The sequence below is a fragment of the Panicum virgatum genome, chromosome 7N (genome assembly GCF_016808335.1).
Source record: "Panicum virgatum strain AP13 chromosome 7N, P.virgatum_v5, whole genome shotgun sequence".
NCBI lineage: Eukaryota > Viridiplantae > Streptophyta > Magnoliopsida > Poales > Poaceae > Panicum > Panicum virgatum.
This window is the reverse complement of record NC_053151.1, coordinates 37549650-37568702: the sequence shown is the minus strand read 5'-3', so window position 1 is coordinate 37568702 and position 19053 is coordinate 37549650. Positions and strand designations below refer to the sequence as shown.

The 19053-nt window shown below is 50.9% G+C and overlaps 2 protein-coding genes and 2 pseudogenes across 2 annotated transcripts; all 4 read right to left on the bottom strand.

Annotated features, from left to right (window-relative positions):
- Positions 1 to 4807: 4807 nt before the first annotated feature.
- Positions 4808 to 5353, bottom strand: LOC120682863 (defensin-like protein CAL1). Its single transcript, XM_039964891.1, has 2 exons — positions 5166 to 5353; positions 4808 to 5047 (listed from the first exon to the last, which is right to left on the bottom strand). The coding sequence occupies exons 1-2, from the start codon at positions 5239 to 5241 to the stop codon at positions 4866 to 4868; spliced, it is 258 nt and encodes an 85-aa protein (XP_039820825.1). The 5' UTR covers positions 5242 to 5353; the 3' UTR covers positions 4808 to 4865.
- A 1211-nt stretch (positions 5354 to 6564) lies between these two features.
- LOC120681219 lies at positions 6565 to 9122 on the bottom strand (annotated as a pseudogene).
- A 534-nt stretch (positions 9123 to 9656) lies between these two features.
- On the bottom strand, positions 9657 to 12790 carry LOC120681218 (annotated as a pseudogene).
- Positions 12791 to 15906: 3116 nt separating this feature from the next.
- On the bottom strand, positions 15907 to 18437 carry LOC120683547. Its single transcript, XM_039965627.1, has 2 exons — positions 18039 to 18437; positions 15907 to 16273 (listed from the first exon to the last, which is right to left on the bottom strand). Exons 1-2 carry the CDS (start codon positions 18304 to 18306, stop codon positions 16236 to 16238), a joined length of 306 nt encoding a protein of 101 aa, XP_039821561.1. The 5' UTR covers positions 18307 to 18437; the 3' UTR covers positions 15907 to 16235.
- Positions 18438 to 19053: the final 616 nt, after the last annotated feature.

The following is a 19053-nucleotide window of genomic DNA, read 5'->3' as shown; positions in this document are numbered from 1 at the left end:
CCGGAGCGTAATACCCTACGTCCACTGTGTGTTGTATTACCTTGCCTCGAGAGAGTCCGCGAGAGCTTGTCTGTGTGTCTCCCGAGAGCCTGTTGTGTACAGCGAGCGTCTCCCTTTTATATCTCAAGGGGACGCGTACATGGCTGTTGGGACCCCGACAGGTGGGCCCAACGATGTAGTACAAGATAACGTACTGCTCATAATTATGGCATTGCAGGAGAAGGAGATCTCTCTCTTGGATTCCATTGTGTGCTCCTGGAGTTCCCCATTCAGCGTGTCCAGGCGCTGTCTTGTCGGAATGGCGCCAGGCAAAGCTAGCGGCGTTGCCTGCCACGTAGCTGATCAGGCTGCGTAGCTTGCGGCGTAGGCGGCATGATGGAAAAGTGTCGTGCCGTCGTATCCAATTAATGCGGCAGACGGGCTCCGCGCGGGTGCGGCACAGGCGGCTGCACTGTGTACCTTGGTAATACGCGGTGCACAGTGAGGCCTGACAAAGGCTGTCCCGCGTGCCGCGGCGACAGAGCACGCCTCAACCATCCGCATTAAATGCGGTGGGTGGGCGAGTCTTCCAGCGGAAGATTCACGCACGAGTCCGCGCCCGTGCCTCCAGGACACATGGCAGCTCCGGACCCCCACACGGTAAGGGAGGTCCGGATGGACGCAGGAGGTCCCGGACCCCTATGGGGGGTCCGAGGCCTCGGCTGTCAGCTCGGAGCTTTCCTTCATTAGGGACACGTGGCGTCTCCGGACCCGTCCCCAGGCGGGGAACGGGTCCGGGGCCATTGTCCTGGTGATGAAAGAGCCTGACCCGTGGGACCTGGCTACTCCGTCCTTTGCGCGCAGTTACGGATAACTACGCGGGTCCTGCCTTGCCGCAGTAAGAGTGGGTATCCCTATTATAGGGTACCGACACTATCTATAAGCTAAAAAATCTTTATTTCGAAACAAGTATACGTCGATAATCTCCATCCAATAGTGACGACACTACCTTTCGGGGAAACACTATGCGCTATATGGACGTCGCGAATCGGCTGGTCGCATAACCAGCACTTCCGATTGATACGAAGACAGCATTTGACGCAGTCAGCGTGGCCGTTGTTGCACTGAGAGCATATCAACGAGCACGCTGCCTGTGCCAAGTGCTGTGTTCATATTAACCGGAAATATTGGTGCTGCGACTGGCCGATTGGTGACATCCTTGTTCCGCACCGTGTCCCCCCGAAAGGCATTGTTCATCACCGCAGGGTCGAGGTTACCGACATATACATTTTCCGAAATAAAGTTTTTTTTCTTCTAGATGGTTTCTGGATATTGAAAAGAGTGTTCTCCGGGAACTGAAGGGTGCCAAAATAATTAGGAGTTATAGAGATTTATTTCAATTAATTAGAGATTTCTCTCAATTAATTTATTCAGGTTTTTTTGATTGAGAATTAATGTGATTTTGCATTGTAGTTCAAAGACACTTACCAGCAAGTGTGAAATGTAAACGAAGTAGTGTTGCTATTGGGGCATTAGTCACATTGTGCCTGCTCTGTCATAGCTCTTTCTAGACCCTTCATTATGTAGATAGGGTGAGGTCAAGACCGACGAAGAATAAAGGCTTAAAGAGAGCTGTGACATAGCACGGCACACAATGATGATTAATACCTCAATAGCAACTCTAATTTCATTACATTTCAGACTTCATTGTAAGTGCCTGTGCAATTCGAATATGAGGATGTAATGATGTACATATTTACATTGTAATTGTAAGAGTTTTTTCAATCAATTTGCAAATTAATGTGATTTATTTTAATTAATTTATTCAGATTTTATTGTAATTGTAAGAATTTATAATGTTGTAAAAAATAATAGTGTTTTCCAGTAAAATATGGCTTCAGCAGCTGGAGGGAGTGGCACCAGTGGGGGTGATCGTTGTGGAATGTATGTGTCATGGAATAAACTGTGTATGTGTTGTGAAATCTATGTATGTGTTGTGGAATGCATCGTTTGGTATTTGTTATGCATTTAGTTGCATTATTTTGGCACTCTAATGATGTATTTATTGGGGCTCATATGGAAACCATCGAGAAGTTTAAAAAATGTATGTTTCGGATCATGAATATGTCGTTAACCTTGATCCTTCGGTGAAAACTCTGATATTTGGGGCTAGAATCGATATCCACGATGCGGTGCGGTATATATGAGGACGCGATGAAGGAGTACGGTCTTGGTCCCAATAATGAAATCCTCGATGGTTTTAGAGGAAGTGACCCTGAAACAAAGCCTTTGCAACATGTATTTATTAATTTGGACTTCTATTAATTTTGTATTTCAATGTTAAATTCGCAAAAATGGCTTTTGTATTTCATTATGTTATGTGCCAATTTAAATGATATGAATACAAGTAAAATAATGTTGTTACTTAATTCAAAATTGTAGATCGATGGACCGACAATGGATGTACGGCGACCGGTGCACCATGGCGTGGATTAATGGTCTAAAGTCTTTTCTCGATGCGGCGGAGGCTCACAAGTCATCAAAAGGGTTTATGTGTTGTCCATGCCGCGTTTGCCAAAATAAAAAGGAATACTCTAAGAGGAGCACTCTACACGCCCACATTTATGAAAAGGGTTTCATGAATAACTATACTCTTTGGACCAAGCACGGTGAACCTGGAGTTGTGATGCAAAATGGTGAAGAAGATGATGATCATAATATTGCAGACTGGGCTCATCTATATGAAGCGAGAGCCTTTGAAGATGAACCCATGGACGATGCTGAAGAAATGGACGAGGCTGGAGAAAATGCAGCAGAAGACCAACCACCTGATGAATTAGGTCAGGTTCTAGTGGATTCACAAAGAGACTGTGAAACTTTAAAGGAGTCAAAGAAGTTTGAGAAGATGTTGGAGGATCACAAAAACTTATTGTATCCAGATTGCAAGCAGGGGCTTAAAAAGTTGGGTACCACACTTGAAATGCTGCAGTGGAAGGCAGCTAATGGTGTCACCGATAAGGGATTTGATGAGCTACTTGGAATCGTAAAGAACATGCTTCCAGAGGGAAATGAACTGCCCTCTACAACATACGAAGCAAAGAAGGTTGTTTGCTCTCTTGGATTGGAGGTACAGAAAATTCACGCATGTCCTAACGATTGTATTCTCTATCGAGGCGAAGAATATGAGAAACTGGATGCTTGTCCTGTCTGTGATGCAAAACGGTACAAGATCAGGCAAAATGATCCTGGTGAGGTCGACGGGGAGCCCGTCAAGAAAAAAGTTTCCGCTAAGGTGATGTGGTATTTCCCAGTAATACCACGTTTGAAGCGCTTTTTCAGAAATAAATCCAATGCTAAATTGATGCGGTGGCACAAAGAAGAGTGTAAGCAAGATCAGATGCTGAGACACCATGCGGATGGGTCCCAGTGGAGAAACGTGGATAGAGATTTCCCAGATTTTGATAACGACCCAAGCAACATAAGGTTCGGTTTAAGTACGGACGGAATGAATCCATTCGGCGAGTGGGGCAGCAGTCACAGTACATGGCATGTGACCCTCTGTATGTTCAATCTTCCTTCTTGGCTATGCATGAAGCGGAAGTACATGATGGTGCCGGTGCTTATCCAAGGCCCAAAACAATCGGGCAATGATATTGACGTGTACCTAAGACCGTTGGTTGATGAACTTTTGCTGCTGTAGAAGGAGGAAGGTGTACGTGTTTGGGACGAGTACAAACAGGAGAATTTTGACCTGCGAGCATTGCTTTTTGTTACCATCAACGATTGCGCGTGCACTCTCCAAGATTCTTGGAATGACTTATAATTTGAAACGGAGGGAGTATAAAACTGCTGTAGATAACAATTACGAAAGGGGATGGGGATGAAGCATATATAGTAGGTGAACGTGGAGCCAAACCAAGCGGGGGCCAAATAAGTTCACTTCTGTAAATTTCTGCTTGTTAACATCAGCAAACAAGCACAAAATAAGTTGACTTGCAGTGAAGCAGCGCGTGGAGGAAGAAGGGGCTGATGCCCAGTTTCGCCTCCGGCCTCCACTATGGTCCGCCCATCGGCCCATGGTAGGTTTGTTTTTTATGTGTGTTGTATATGCATGTAAGTCATATGTGCTGAGTAAGGCACTGCTGGTATCATGTTGTTTTTTCCTCCTTAAGAGAACTTATTTCTTTTTTATCCTAAATGAAAGCCAGATGTTCACAAGTCATGTGAATAAATATCTTTTGAAAGGATGAGCCAGTCAAACATCTCTCTTTTATCAACTTTTATGGTAACTCCTCCATAATTATATAACATTTAAAACAAACTATTTAAATAAAATTGAAATAATTTGCTTGTTATAAACATCATGTAGTTAAGAATGAAAGAAGTGCTAAATTACATAGTACACCACTCTACGTCTACCAGAAACTGATATTTTAGATTAAGGATAATTCCGACCTCAGCATCCACAAGTTGAATGCTCGGCCAACATCTACGGGAAACTGATGGTAAACAAATCCATCAGCGGGGTAGATCGAGATACTTCCTCCACAGAACCAAGATGCATTCAAGGATATTAACATGTAATGATCATACAGCTCCTTCGACACCACAAAGCCAAAGTTTTTATTATTATTATTCCAGCAGTTGAAGCTGCTAGCCAAGCACTCTCGGTTTAGCATTTTCGAATAACTTACTACAAATGAGAAACACTAAGTCGGTACACGATAAGAGCACGGGAAACTAATTAAAGACGCAAGGGTGATTACGACGACTGAGTGGACGCTACAGCAAATCAAATGCACCAGCATGCATGGTTGCGGCGCGGGGTGCGTGCTAATAACTCCGGGACGCTACTGGATCGGACCCTGCTCGCCTCGCCTCGCCGGCTAGCAGGACTTGGTGCAGAAGCACTTGCGCAGGATGCCGCCGTGGTGCCTGCACTCGCCGGAGGGGAAGCCCTCCGTCTGGCACACGTGCTGGCAGTTGCTCTTCCTCATGCAGGCGCCCACGAACTTGTGGCTCTGCGACACGCAGTGCCGCGCCTCCGCCACCCGCGCCGGCCCCATCTCTGCACACCACGCGTCCATCCGTCTCGTGCCATCAGAAAAAAAAAAAAGCAAACTAACAATGGGCGCGGGCGCGTGAGGAAGACGAGACGAGCGAGGAGAAATCATGCGTGCGCGCACCTGAGGCGACGAGGAGCAGCAGGAAGAAGAAGAGCACGGGCGCGGCCGCGCGGCGGGAGGCCATCGACGCCACCATTTCGCTGCCTGCTGCTCTACTACTCTCAGACCGGGTCACGGGCTCGGAACGGCGTTGTTACAAGTGGACTGGTGTCTGGTGGCTTGCAGTTTGCGCGGTGCCGAACGGGGGCTCCTATACATTTTGTGGAAGGTAGATAAGTCTTTCATCTTTAAAGCTCATTTAGTTCAATTAGTTGTTGCAAATAAGTTCAATATTTCAACAAAATCACCTCAACATTTTTCATAAACATGTTCAACATTTAACTTCGAATTGTTGAAACTATAGATACGGAATGTTGAAACTGGAGTCACGGAATGTTGAAAAATACTAAAATTGAAAGTTGAACAGGCACCTCTTCTCCGGCGATCGGAGCGCCATCTTCTCCGGCGCCGGCGCGGGCGGTGCGCGGAGCAGGGCAGTGCGCAGCTGCGGGACAGCGGGCAGCGCGCAGCGTGCGGCGGCGGGACAGCTCCCGGGGGCGCCGGCGGCGGCGGCGCGCGGCGGCAGGGCAGCGCGCTGGGGCGCGAGCGGCGGTGGCGCACGGGGTGCGGGCGGCGTGAGGAGAGGGCGCGACGCGAGGCACGGGCGGGCGCAGTGCAGCACGAGCAGATGGCGGCGGGTGGGGGAGAGAGAAGGTTAGGAGAGAGAGGAGTTAGGGTTTGAGATGGATCCAAGGGTTATGATTGTTTGCACGAATCTTAAACAGTGGAAGATGAGGAAGAAAAAATCTTCCGAAAGATACATAGGATTCACGGTGCCGAACGGGACGGCAGCGGGGTTCATATAGGGGGGCATTCAGAACGCCGGGCGGCCCAGCCCGGCCCGGTCCGCTCACAATCCAGGTCCGTTTAATTTCGTGCCCTTGAGAAAGGATTCAAATCCGCCGATTTTGTTTTAAATTCGTCCAGGACCGGAGCAGCAGCAGCGCATGGAATTCTGATCCGGTAGGGTTTTTCTAATGCAACATGGACGGTGCGAGGTTTGGGCTTTGGATCCCACCGGCCGTCGTCACACCTGCACCCCGACGCCCGGTGCGAAAAAAAGAATCCTGTCGTGCACCCTTCTTGAGGCGTTGCTGCAGGGGTATGTCTTCGGAACGTAGCGTGAGATCGACTATCGAGCGCGGCCGGCGGTGAAGCATGCGTTGATCGATGCTGGGCAGGGTGCAGTGCACCGACCTGGCAGCGGGATGGCCGACGGCGCACGTGATCAGCCGCGTTTGGGCGCGACGAGCCACCGGGCAGCGGGTCAGCAACGCTAGCTACCAATGGGGCCGTGGGTGTAATGCCGCTTGGCCGCCGGTGATCACCGACGGCACGAGTGCAAATAAACAATCGCAGGAAGATCAAACTCGATGGCATGTTTCAGTTTTCTGAACTGAACTCCAACTCAACTCTGTTTCAGTTTTCTGAATAACATGTTCGACAGTTCAATTTACAGTGCGTTTTTATACTCGCCAAACCATTTACTCACCTCAGGATCAGCCAGGGGTTATGCAGGTCTCCTTGGTTGACGGCGGAGCCCTCGGCGAGATACCGTTCTGCAAGCGCCGTGTGCAGTGCAGCCCCGACGGGCACGACATCCTCGTCCACGAAGAAATGCGGGTTGTGAGCCGGGTGGACGGAGCCAACTTCCTCGCTTCTAATGCCGATGCCGAACATAACCCCGGGAGCCAGCTGCTGGTAGAACGCGAAGTCTTCGCCCGCCATGATCTTCTCCCCAAGCCTCACCTTGTCCAGGCCAAGCAGGCGCCTGCCGACGCCCTCCACGTGGCGATGCAGCTTCTCGTCGTTCACGACAGCAGGGTGCATCGGGTAGCCGTCAATCTCCATCTCGACAGCTCCCTTGCATCTATGCACCACAGCCTGCCCTTCTACCACCTGAAAAGGGGTGAATTTCCATTTCCTTCTGTATATGGGAATCCCACTATGCAGAATTGTTTATCAGAAGCACCTGGTATTCTGAGAATTAGGTACACGGTGGCGCTTATTTTTGAGAGGGAAACACTAATGCAGCTTTAATTTGTCAAGACAAGCAACATTGCCATGTACCACTCAGATAAAGAAACATGACTTGCCACGTTCATGCATGTGTATGGGCCAGTTACAAGTCTATAATATTAATACCATTCATCATATATGTAGATTGAAAGCAATTATCCAAGGAAAATGCATCAGGGCAGTCAGTGCTCTGGAGGTCCTAGTGCATTCAGAAGACAGCTATATTACGATAAAATAATTCTAATAAATTAAGTCGTGCATGATGCATGATCTTACTAACCTCTTTAACTCTTTTCTGCAGACGGTAGAGGCCTTCAGTAGTGTGCTCCTCAAAGTACCTCCAAACTCAACAATTCCAGGGGTGGCATCAAGGGCATTTCCAGCTTTGACATAAGTAACCGACACCACCTGAGCAGAATAAATATACATATACCTTTCAGGTTTATGTTACAAGAAGATTTTGGCCAATTGCATTCTTGACATACAAATATCGATATTCCCTTCAGGTTGATCACACTGTTAAACCTACTATGGGGTCCACTGGTAATTAAGGAAAAAAACATCCTCTCAACTAGAGTGAGTTCAAGTGTAAACATGAGTAGCATGACCGTAATTGAGGTTTTTTTTAATGTAATTCTGTATAGTCAACAAAAAGAGGTTCCATATTCCCTTAAGGTACTCTGCGTGAAATCAGCAATATTGGTGCACCGCGAGTGCCCAAAATCCACATTCGAACAAATGCAGGATCAAGTGATCAGTACTAAGTGGTCCATGTTCAGTTCTAGGTTAGGTGGTACTTGCTGAGAATGATCCTTATGTCTGAAATGCAGTGTTAAGTGCTAGGTGGTAGTTGCTGAGAACGATCCATTGATACTTATGTCTTAAAAAGGGTGAACTAACAACTAGCAAGTCAATGTTATTACAATTAGTCTGCATTATATGATTCTCCATCTTTAGCAATAGGGAGCACTATTAGTCTTCTCTAAAGGTATTACCATTAGCCTCCAGTTGAAAGGACACCCACCCGGGTTCGAACCCGAGCGCTCGCAGGTCATGTGAGTACCTGCCTAGAGGGTTCGATATTCCCCTCTCTTAAGACAAAACCAGGGCCAGGACGACATCTTCACCCTAGATTTTTCAAGGTGTAACCAAGCACCAGTTTATTTATTTATTTTTTGAGGAAGTAACCAACACCTAGTTTAACTGTGTAAGAAGAAATATTGTTCTGTCCATTCTGATCTAGGTTTATTTGTAACACCTCTCTATAGTGCTCTAAAAAATCAGATAGCAAAATAGCATTACCAAGAAAAGTATCATACTTGGCTGTGAAGTGGATCATCTTCTCTGGAAATGAGCTGCTGTAGGGACAGGATGGTGAATGATGCAGCAACGATAGGGTCCACATTTAAGTGTGGGGTATCAGCCATCCCAGTTTTACCTTCTATTTTGGCTTGAAAGAAACACACAGCGGCTTGCGTAGGTCCTGGATGAGCTGCTATTACCCCAGTTGGTATCAGAGAGGGGAGAGAGGGTACAGGACAAAGGACCTGGAGCGGGAGCGCGTCCATGTCGGCGCGGAGCGCGACGAAAGGGGGCGCGCCCGAGCCAACATCAGCGACGACGTCCGTCCCTGCGACGGCGCGGTTGCGGATCCCGAGGCGCTCGAGCTCCTCGCGGACGAGGGCGCTGGTGCGGTGCTCCCGGAACGCGAGCTCCGGGTGTGCGTGGATGCGGCGGCGCGCGCCCACCATCCACTCCCGCTCCCCCCACGCGCGCCGCGGCAGCTCCTCCCCGTACTCCGCCGCCGAGGCGTGAGAGAGAAACAGGAAGACGAGCAGCAGGAGAGGACCCGCCATGGTTTCGCACCGGCACCGCTCTCGCGGCCGGCCGGGGACTCCGGGCAGGCGTCGCGGAGGGAGGCCACCGCGGCGGCGGCGTGGGAGGACGGAGAGGGCGTGGAGAGCGCGGTAGCGGCAGCCGCTGCGCGGTGGATGGCGGCGGCGAGGTCTGTGAGCTGCGGGACCTGTTGTGGCGGGAGATCAAGCTCCATGGCGACCCTTGGAGACGGAACTGAGAAGCTACGATGGCGGCGGAGACGAGGGGCGGTAAGAATCCGCGCCGTTTTCTGCGGTGCCGGCAGCCGTAACGGCTGGAAGGTTCTAGAAGTATCAGTACGTGTATCCAAGCTGGAAGTTTGCAAATGCTACCTTGAAAATGGCATAATTTAGTTTTTTATACCCTCTCTTCCCTTTCTTTCTTTTTTTTTGCGAAATGATACCTCTTGTACTGTACTACTTCTAAACATTTTTCTTTCATATTTATAAAGGGAAAAATATTGACTCTGTTCAGTTTTAGACGTGGAAAATAAGTGGCAACATGCACCGAATGCTATTTATTTATTTATTTATTTATTTATTTATTTATTTATTTATATTAACGAATCTGATGCCTTAGGGCAAGCTCCTTCCCAAGCATGCTCAGCGTCTCCCTGATCTGAAACACCAAACCAATGGACAATTCAGGCTCACTTCTGGCGAACAAAAATGAATGAAACGAGAAAAAATATTTATACATCAATGGAAATGTATTTATGGCCTATCTGGATGTGTTAAATTAAGTGCTAAACTTTAGCACCTATTAGCACTCGTATATTTAAGTATCTCTTCTAAAATATTTAAGTCTTGGCAAATGTTTAGCTCAGCCTATTGGCACTCTTGTTTAGATGGGCTAGTGCTAAAGTTTAGCATTTAGAGTATTAGTATTTGTATCCAAACACCCCCTAAAACTTAGCTATCAAGCTGCCAGGCAGGGAACGTAAGAAAAATGGCAGATTCAGTAACTACATTAGCTTCAACAAAAATTTGTTTCACGATGACATAACACTGCACCTGTTAAATTTACATGGACATGGTATTCAACTTGGTGAAACTAGAAAATTACCCAATGATAGTGTTGAAGAACTGGCGAGTAGTGATCCAGAACTTTGTATGTCTTGCTGAGAAGTCCCAGAAGTAGATCCACCTCATCGCCAAGAAGATCCACCTAAGGTTCGTGGCAGGCAAATTTAAGTATCTTTGGCCATGGAGCAATCGGCAGCAAGATGTTTTCTTATAATTTCTAACCTCTGCTTCTGCTGTTTGGAGGTCGCAACATCTCCTGGTGAAAGGCGTCCGGTAAATGAGTTCACTTTTTTTAAGAGAACTCACTTGTTCAACCAGATTCGCCAATTGTTTATCCAAGTCTCTCAATCTGGACAAGGATCAGATATCATTCTCCGATTGCCCCATGCCATGAAAATAAGGGAATGGAGACTCACAAACCTTAGAACAGCTGTTTCTAATTTTCCACAGGTAACAGCTTCAAAATCCATGGACATTGCCTGAAATTTTGTTGATCGAATGAGCATTTCCTTGATTGTGCTTTCAGGGGTCATGCTGAAACCTATATCTATCTCCCCTCTTTGTGCCTTCCTTTGGTATTCCAATCCGTCCTTAACATTGTTCTTAACTGAATAAGAGACATCATCTCTGACTGTTGACATTTCAGCCTGCTGATCACCCCCTTTTGAATTTCGCCTGTCGTGGTTTGCACCGAAACTTAAAATCTCTTGCTTCACAGGTACTCCATGTTGATCGGAATCTGGGCCTTCATCTTCAGTGGTTACATTGTTTTGCATCATCTCTTCTTTGATGTGTCTCTCACTATGAACCATTTCAGTTGCGCTCTTCCAAGCATTTAAAGTCTTGGCAAGAAAAACCGCATGCACTTCATCTTTGATTAAGGTCTTGATAAAATGATCAGCAGAATCAACAGCCAGTTCCTTCAGCAAGTCTGTGACTAGTTTCATTCTGCAGTTCACTTCTCATGTCCACCTCGTCTCTTACTTCAGTTACCTTCTGCACATCAGCAAGAACATCCAGTTTCTTCAGCGAGTCTTTGAATATAGAGCCATATATCTCGCACTGCAGTTTACTTGCGATGTCCATTTCATCCTTCTCTTCTTTTAGTTTCTGTAAATCATATGCCTGAACAGCCAATTTCCTCACCAAGTCTCTGAATACTGCTGTATATAACACACATTGTAGATCAGATCTGACATCTGAATCAATCTTTACTCCTGTTAGCCTTTCAGCTTCCTCACGGTGGATACAATGCTCTCCTAATTGATAGCACTGTCTGCTATCTGACTTTCTGCTACCATATGCCCTCCTGACTGCAGCTGCCTAGTTTCATCCTCTGAAGATTGGAATTCTTCCAGGCTATTCTCAGTAGCGTCACTGTCATGATGCAACGTAGGTGGACGAGATCCTTCACCTGGAGAAGACGTGCGATCGGATCCCACGTTGATCTCCCTGACAAAACCCTCCAAAACGGCGCTGTACATCTCCCTCTCTGCATCCATAAGCCACTGCTGCTCATCCATGGCCGCCCCCAGCGCGGAGACCGACCTCTCCATGGCGTCGAACGAAGACGCGACGCTGTCTCTGACGACGCCGGCGTCCAGGACCATTTCCTGAAACTCCATGAGCAGCTGCGCCATGCCGTAGAATCCCGAGAGCCCCTTGACCCCTTCGCCCTCGTGGCCGGCCTCCTGCAGCCTCGCCATGGGCGACGCCTCGCCGCTCACCTTCTCCATGAGCGCCGCCAGCGTGGAGCTCGCGTCCTCCAGCCTGGCCCTCATCCTCGACATCTTCCGGATCACCGACACCCTAAGCTCGCCGAACGCACGGCCGCACTCCTCCTCAGCGCCCTGGCGCCCGGCCGCAGGCGGCGTCTCGCGGCCGCGCGCCGGGGCGAGTTCCGCGCGCTTCCGGCGCATGTAGTCTCGGTCCGCCTCGGCGACGGCGAGCTCGGCCTCGTCGAGGCGCGCCTGGATCTGGTCCCGCGTCTCGAGGAGGTCGTCGAGCAGCTGCTCCTGGCCGTCGTCGTCCTCCATCTCGCCGCGCACGAAGCGGAGGCACCACTCGAGCTGCATGATGGCGAGCTCGGCGAAGGCGAAGCGGAGCTTGTGGAAGAGGCGGTCCAGGTCGCCATCCTTCCAGAGGCTCTTCCTGTAGGCGTCCTCCATGGCGGCGTTCACTAGCCCCACCATGATGGAGTCCACCGCCTTCACCGACACCCGCAGCCGGGAGTCGAGGCCGCTGAAGAAGGCGTCCATCGCGCGCCACTGACGCAGAGCCCGGACCGCCTAGTCCAGCGACGAAGCTGCGTGCTCGGCGATGGATGGCGAGACTCTTGCGCGCGCGCTCGGGAACGCTCGGAATTCTGCGGGCACGACACGACGCCGCCATGTTGTGTTCGTGGCTTCGTGGAGAGGACGCGCGCATGCTGCTGGTCTTCCGAGACCGAGATGTTTGCTTCGCGAGCGGACATGTGTTCGCGGTGGCCTGGCCGCGCGGAACGGAGCACCAGCAAACGGCGCGAGACGCGCTCCGCACGCAGCTTCTCACCTTCTCCGATCGAGGAACGGAGCCGCCATTGTTGGCTCCCCGCGCGCTGCGAGACGACATCTGAGGATGATGACCGAGTCCCGGCCCGTGCGAGTCTCGCACGATCTGGACCGCAAGTGGCCGATCCGACGGCTGTCGGAGACCCAGGGGTGGACGGTATCTCAAATACCGTCCACCCCCGGTCGGCATTTGGAGCGCGGCGCGCCGGCGCGGCGCGGTGACCAAGTCTGCGGCGTGCACGTTGGAGTGTGTGGCTACAAGCTTCATAAAATGGACCGGACTGTGAGTCCGTACACGCTGCTTCACCAGGAATTCGGACGCCGTCCCGTGGTCCGCCTAGATGTGGACGCGGCCGCTCGCGCCGTCGCGGCGGAGGTCCGGCCGCCCCCGGATGCACGTCCACCGCGCTGCTGCCTCCACCAATCGTCCGGACACAAGCGTGCGAGAAGGAAGAGCCGCATGGGCATGGCGGAGCTTCAGCGGGCAGCCAGAAAACGCCGCCCAGACCTCGGAGGCGCGGGGCAGCCGACCTCAAGACGCCGCCGCTCGCGCCGTCTCGGTGCAGCGGCGTTGCGTCGAGATCGTTGCTTGGGAAGACCGACGCCGTCTCTTCGCCATCGGCTGCGGCGGCATGACCTCAACCCGTTCCGTCAGACGACAGGCTCAAGCCCGAGTACCACCGCTGCGCCGCCATCGAGGTCGTCGTCGATTGGCGGACATTTGCCATCGAGCCTGAGCACCGCCGCCGCGCCGTTCGGCCTTACCCGCGTGGCACCTCCCAGCTCCCGCGCCTGCCGAATGACCGAGGACGACGACCGATTCCATGGGCGTGCGAACCTTGCCCCCCATCTGGACCGCACGCGCTCAATCCAACGGCTGACTCGGACCCAAGGGTGGACGGTATTTGAAATACCGTCCACCCCCGGATGCCGTTTCGTTTACCTTCCACCCCTGGTCGTGGCCGCGACGCCGCGCTCTGCTGCATGCCGTGGCTCGCCGGAGCGCCGCTGCGCTGGTTAGCCAATCTGGGACGGATTCCTGTGTCCTGTTCGCTCTTCGCCGCGACCGCGAGCGACGAGAGCCTCCTGGGGGCGTGGTCACCGCGAGCTTCGTACTCGACGGCTCGACACGACGTCGTCGACGCTGACCGGTTCTTCTGGCGGGTCTCCACCGTCCTCGACGTGGAGGATTAGTTCTTGCAGTGCAGGCAGCCGGAGTGCTGACCACCGGCAGGTGGTGGAACGGTGAGCACAAAAGAAAGATCCAAGATGGATGCCCTGTCCGCGGTCGATCGTCGCACTTCCGTGCCAGCGGCACCGCGTCCCCCACCGACGACATCCTCTTCTGTATGCAAGGCTTCTACAAGAAGTTCAAGCACGAGTTACGTATTCATATCCTGTCTCTCCTTTTCGGCAGAAGCTACTCTCCAATGTGCTCTAGGGATAATAAAATCCCTAAACTCTGAATTCACCAATAAATTTCTAATGAAAATGGAGTGTATTGGCTGGAATGCATAGCCAATTTGAACTCTGAACTAGAACGGACATGCAAAACAGTGAAACACTCAAGCCTGTCACGCTCTGTATCCATCGGCCATTAGGGCCCTGCATTGCAAAATTGGAGCAGGAGGCAGCTGGGCGGCGGCGAGGCGGCGATGTGGTTCGAGCCGGCGACCGCGCGCATCTGGGGTCTGCCGAGTGCCCAAGCCGGCCGGCCGGTCATCCCCTGCCCGGGCCCACGGACGCTTTGCCCAGAGGTAATCGGGAGAGGTCTCTCGCGCCGTCGACCAGTGGGCACACGCCGTCGACCGGTGGACACTCGCCACCGAGCAACGCCGCCGCGCTGTCCGGCCTGCGCCATCCAGTTCCGTTGCGCTGCCAGACGACTGAGGACGACGACCCAAATCCCTACGTACGCGTATCTCGCCCGATCTGGAGCGAACGTGCACGATCCAACGGCTGGCAGGGACCCAGAGGTGGACGGTATCTCAACTACCGTCCACCCCCGGTCGCCGTTTCGGTTACCGTCCACCCCCGGTCATGGCCGCGAGCCCGCGACGCCACTTTCGCTGCACGCCGTGGCTCGCCGCCGCGCCGGCCTGCCAGTCTGGGACGACTTCCCATGTCCTGATGTACTATCGCGCTTCGCACCGACCGCAAGTGACGAGAGCCTCCGGGGTTGCCGGGGGCGTACTCACCACGAGCTTCCTGCTCGCCGGGCGCGAAACGTCCTGGCATCGTCGACATCGCTGACGGCTGACCCGGCTCTTCTAGAGGGTCGGCCTCGACGTGGAGGATTAGTTCGTGCGCGCATCCAGCCACGAGCCGGGATACAGAGGCGTCGTCTCCGTTCAGCTTCGACGAGCTGCGTTGCATACGCTGGGGCCACGTTCGCCTTCGTCTTCGCCACGCTCTCACCTCCATGGCCAGCGCGTCCGCACGGGCTACTCTGCAAGGTACACACGACCGACCCCGATGCTATCGTTTCCGCTTGTCTGCTACCTCGTGAGCCAGTTGGCATGTTGACGGTGGCTGCGCTTCAGGTGTTCGCTGCTTTGTCTGCGAGGGACCAATGCTCAGGAATGTGCATGAGCATGGCTGCCATCTGCCAGCCCCGATCCCCAGGGCCCAGGCAAAAGCATCTGCCTATTCCCGCGAGGAAGCTGCGTGCTCGGTAACGGATGGCGAGACGAGAACTCTTGCACGCGTGCCCGGAAACGGTTGGAATTCTGCGGACACGACGTCGCCATGTTGTGTTCGTGGAGAGAACACGCGCGTGCTGCTGGCCTTCCAGAGATGTTTGCTTCGCTCGCGGACATGTGTTCGCTGTGGCCTGGCCGCGCAGAACGGAGCACCAGCAAACGGCGTGAGACGCGCTCCACTGCGCCAAATATTAGCCGCCATGGATGCGGGCACGCAGCTTCTTTTACCTCCGATCGAGGAAGGGTCAACGGAGCATCCGTGGCTCCTCCTGGCTGACCTCAGCTCTGGGCTTCTGGCACAAACCATTCACTGTGTTCGCTTGGCTTGTCAGCCAACCAGCCAGCAGTATTGTTCTCTCATACTAAATCAACACCAGCCACCAGCTACCAGTACTGTTCTCTCATAACAAATCAGCACCAGCCATCAGCCACAGCCAAACGAACACAGCCATTGAAACCAGAAACCACGGCTAAAGCAACACTAGTTAGCTAACAAACTATCAGGTAGTAGAAAAAGATAAAGATAAGGGGATGCAAAAATGTCCTCGCGCAAATCAGGAGGGTGAAGGTGAAGGCAATCACCCACAGATAAAGCTAAGAACAGCAATTGCAAACATACTGAACACAGATACAACTGATTACATGGCGAACAAGCCTACAGAACGGGTTCTACTAGATAAAGAAATCGAAGGGTATTTTTCCTCCGATTTTTCAGCGACAACTATTGGCCGCATCAAGGAGCAACAGGAAACCATATGTACACATCAGCCAGAAAATATTTGGCTACAATTCACTACAGTTCCCTAAATTATCTGGTTTTTTCCCTGTTGTGTTGAATTATCAGGCTACTGAAGGCGCTTCTCAGCGAGCAGTTGGGTAATCCTCCTCATCGCTACAAGCTGGTACATCAATCAATTAAAGACGAAGTTAGTAACAGACAACCAGCCAAAGATGATATTGGCATGGGGATCAAAGAGAAAGAACATGGTGACATGGCACAACATATAGTTTGTAAAATCTTATTATTACTTGAACGACAAAGACAAACAGTGAGTCTCAAGGAAGAAACAAGGAGTGTGTCTATTGCTCCTATCTAATTGTGTGAAAAAAATACAAATCATGAAATACTAATTTAAGGTTATGTATGTACTGTTAGGATCCTTAGCGCTGAATCCATGTCAATGACTTGATGAGATACAATTTCTACAGGCAGCACAATGAAAAGACTTGATACTTCATTGCTGGCCTGGGTTTAAGAAACCTAAGTGAATTCTTGATATACTATGTTCAGTAGAGCTGATTCTTTCGTTAATTTAGTTGTATTTTGAAGGGACTTTCCCCTAGGGAGATGGAAAGTTTGAAATGGCCAATGCGTTAGAGTGACTTTCCAAAATTTTCCATTAGAGATTCATAATAAGTTTGCTGATGTCCTGGAAATAGGGTAACAACATCACCGGTGGGCCATCAAAAATGGAAACTAACTCATGAGTTTCAAATCGCAACCCTTTGTGTCACCTAAATCTGATAAGTCATGTTGTTCAAAATTACTGTGCTACTTCTCTACTGTGAATTGGTTCCACAAGGATTCAGGAGTCCCAGCTGTTAGCAAATAATTGCAAGAACTTTAGTGATTTGAACAAATGAATACACGTGAGAAACTGAGAATAATCTATCAGCTAACAGAAGCAACATCACTACCAATTAAGTTAAGAGTCTCAAAAATTTAGCTTATTGATGCATTGGCAGCTAATGGCTATGAGACATTGAATCATCTACTGAAACCTGTATATGAGCCTGTAACTGACGCATGAACTGCAACGCAGGCCACCCAAAGCAAATCAATGACCCCCAATTTCTACATGTTCATCAACTACACTAAGTCAGAAATCCCTAGTGCCCACTTTTTCAGGAGCAATCAATTATTCAAACCCATTTCCCCCAACTTCTCTCACATCCCCTCTCCTCTTCTCTTCATTTTCTTTTTTTGTTAAAACATTTGTTTCAATAATATAGTCCTAAGAATACCAACCCTATCGTCATTCTGAAGTTCCTGCTAGGGCTACTAAATAACATGAGCTGATATAAATTATAAATCCAGGTCATTGAAGTTGCACTTGCATATGAAGTAAGGATTATTAAATTGGGATGCTAAATTTATAATTTGGGGGAAGAACAACTGTAAAAATAATTGGACATTTATTTTCGAGGAATACTAGAAGAACCATGACTTCGATGCGAATTGTCTGTCATTTATACTAGGGGAAAATTGGATTGGTAGCACCGAAAGATCTGTAGTTTAGAAATATACCATTAAAAGATCTCTGCTAAGATATTTACCATGGAAAGATGACTTCACCGTGGAAATATACCATGGAAAGATGACTTTCCATGGTAAATATCTTAACATAGATCTTTTAATGGTATATTTTTCTAAACTACAGATCTTTTAGTACTAGAGAAAAGAAGGCTTGTATCTGGCAGACAATTTCTTGAGGAGATTAAATCAATGTTTTATTTTGCAGGTGTAATTAAACGCCAGATGTAAACCTAACTGATTCCAGGAGAAATGGCTAGCGCCATTGACAATAAATAAGAAACGGTAAGCGAAACAGGATATAAAATAGTGGCCTTAATCGAGAGAGCATGGACGCCCGTGTCCCGTACCTCCACAGCAGAAGCAGCAGCAGCAGCAAGTGAAGAGCAAGACGGCGTCCCAGGCGAGCTCGAACGCGCCGGCCAGAACGGACCCCGACGGCGAGCGGTCCTGGAGCAGAGGCGCCTTCCCGTCGCTGGCCTGGTCTTCCTGGTCCCCACCCTGCTGCCCCTGCCCCTGCCGTTGCGCGCGCTTCATGTGGCTGAGGTTGAGCTCCAGCTTCTGCAGGTAGCCGTGCTTGAACGAGTCCCGGATCCGGAGCGACGGCCACAGGTGCATCTTCTTCGCCCGGCGCGAGATGGGGCCCGGTCGGGCTCAGTGCGGTCGCGGGATCGGGGAGGGGAGCCGCGGCGGAGGCGCGGCGAGGTCGACGGCGAGGAGAAGGGTTCGTGGCGTTGATTTGGGGATTTGGGGATCGTTTGGACTTTTGGAGCCTTGGAGGAATCCGGGGCGTGACAACAGCGATGACGAGTCCGCAGGCCCACAGCCCAGATTCAGGTGGGCCGGGACTGAGCAATTGAGCGTGGTGTGAATCCGGCGCGGGACAATCAACGGCTGAGAGATTGATTGGCTGACCGGCGCTTTGCCACTGCAAGGCGCGTAGTTTACTGGGGGAGTCTATTTATCGCGCGTGCGACTAGAATCATGCATGTCGCAGAAGATTCGGTGGCAGCAAAATCCGGCGGCAGAGGAGCTCCGACGGAGGCAGAGGCGGCGGAGGCGAAGAGGAGGCGGCAGAGGAGGAAGGCCGAGGCGGAGGTGATTCTGGCGGCGGAGGAGGCCAACGAAGACGGAGGCGGCGGCCGAAGCGGAGGTAAAGTCGGCGGCGAAGACGGAGGTGGGCGGAGGAGGCGTGAGAGATGGAGGTGCCGAGAAGAGGTCTGTGCGACGCGACGACTCCCACTCGAATGCGCAAGAAATAGACCCCCAGTTTATCGGCCGGATCTATTGCTCGCGCGGCCAAATGGGGGACGACGCATCGCAGACTTGCAGAACTGGAGAAGGCGCTTGCAGTACGTTGGCGTG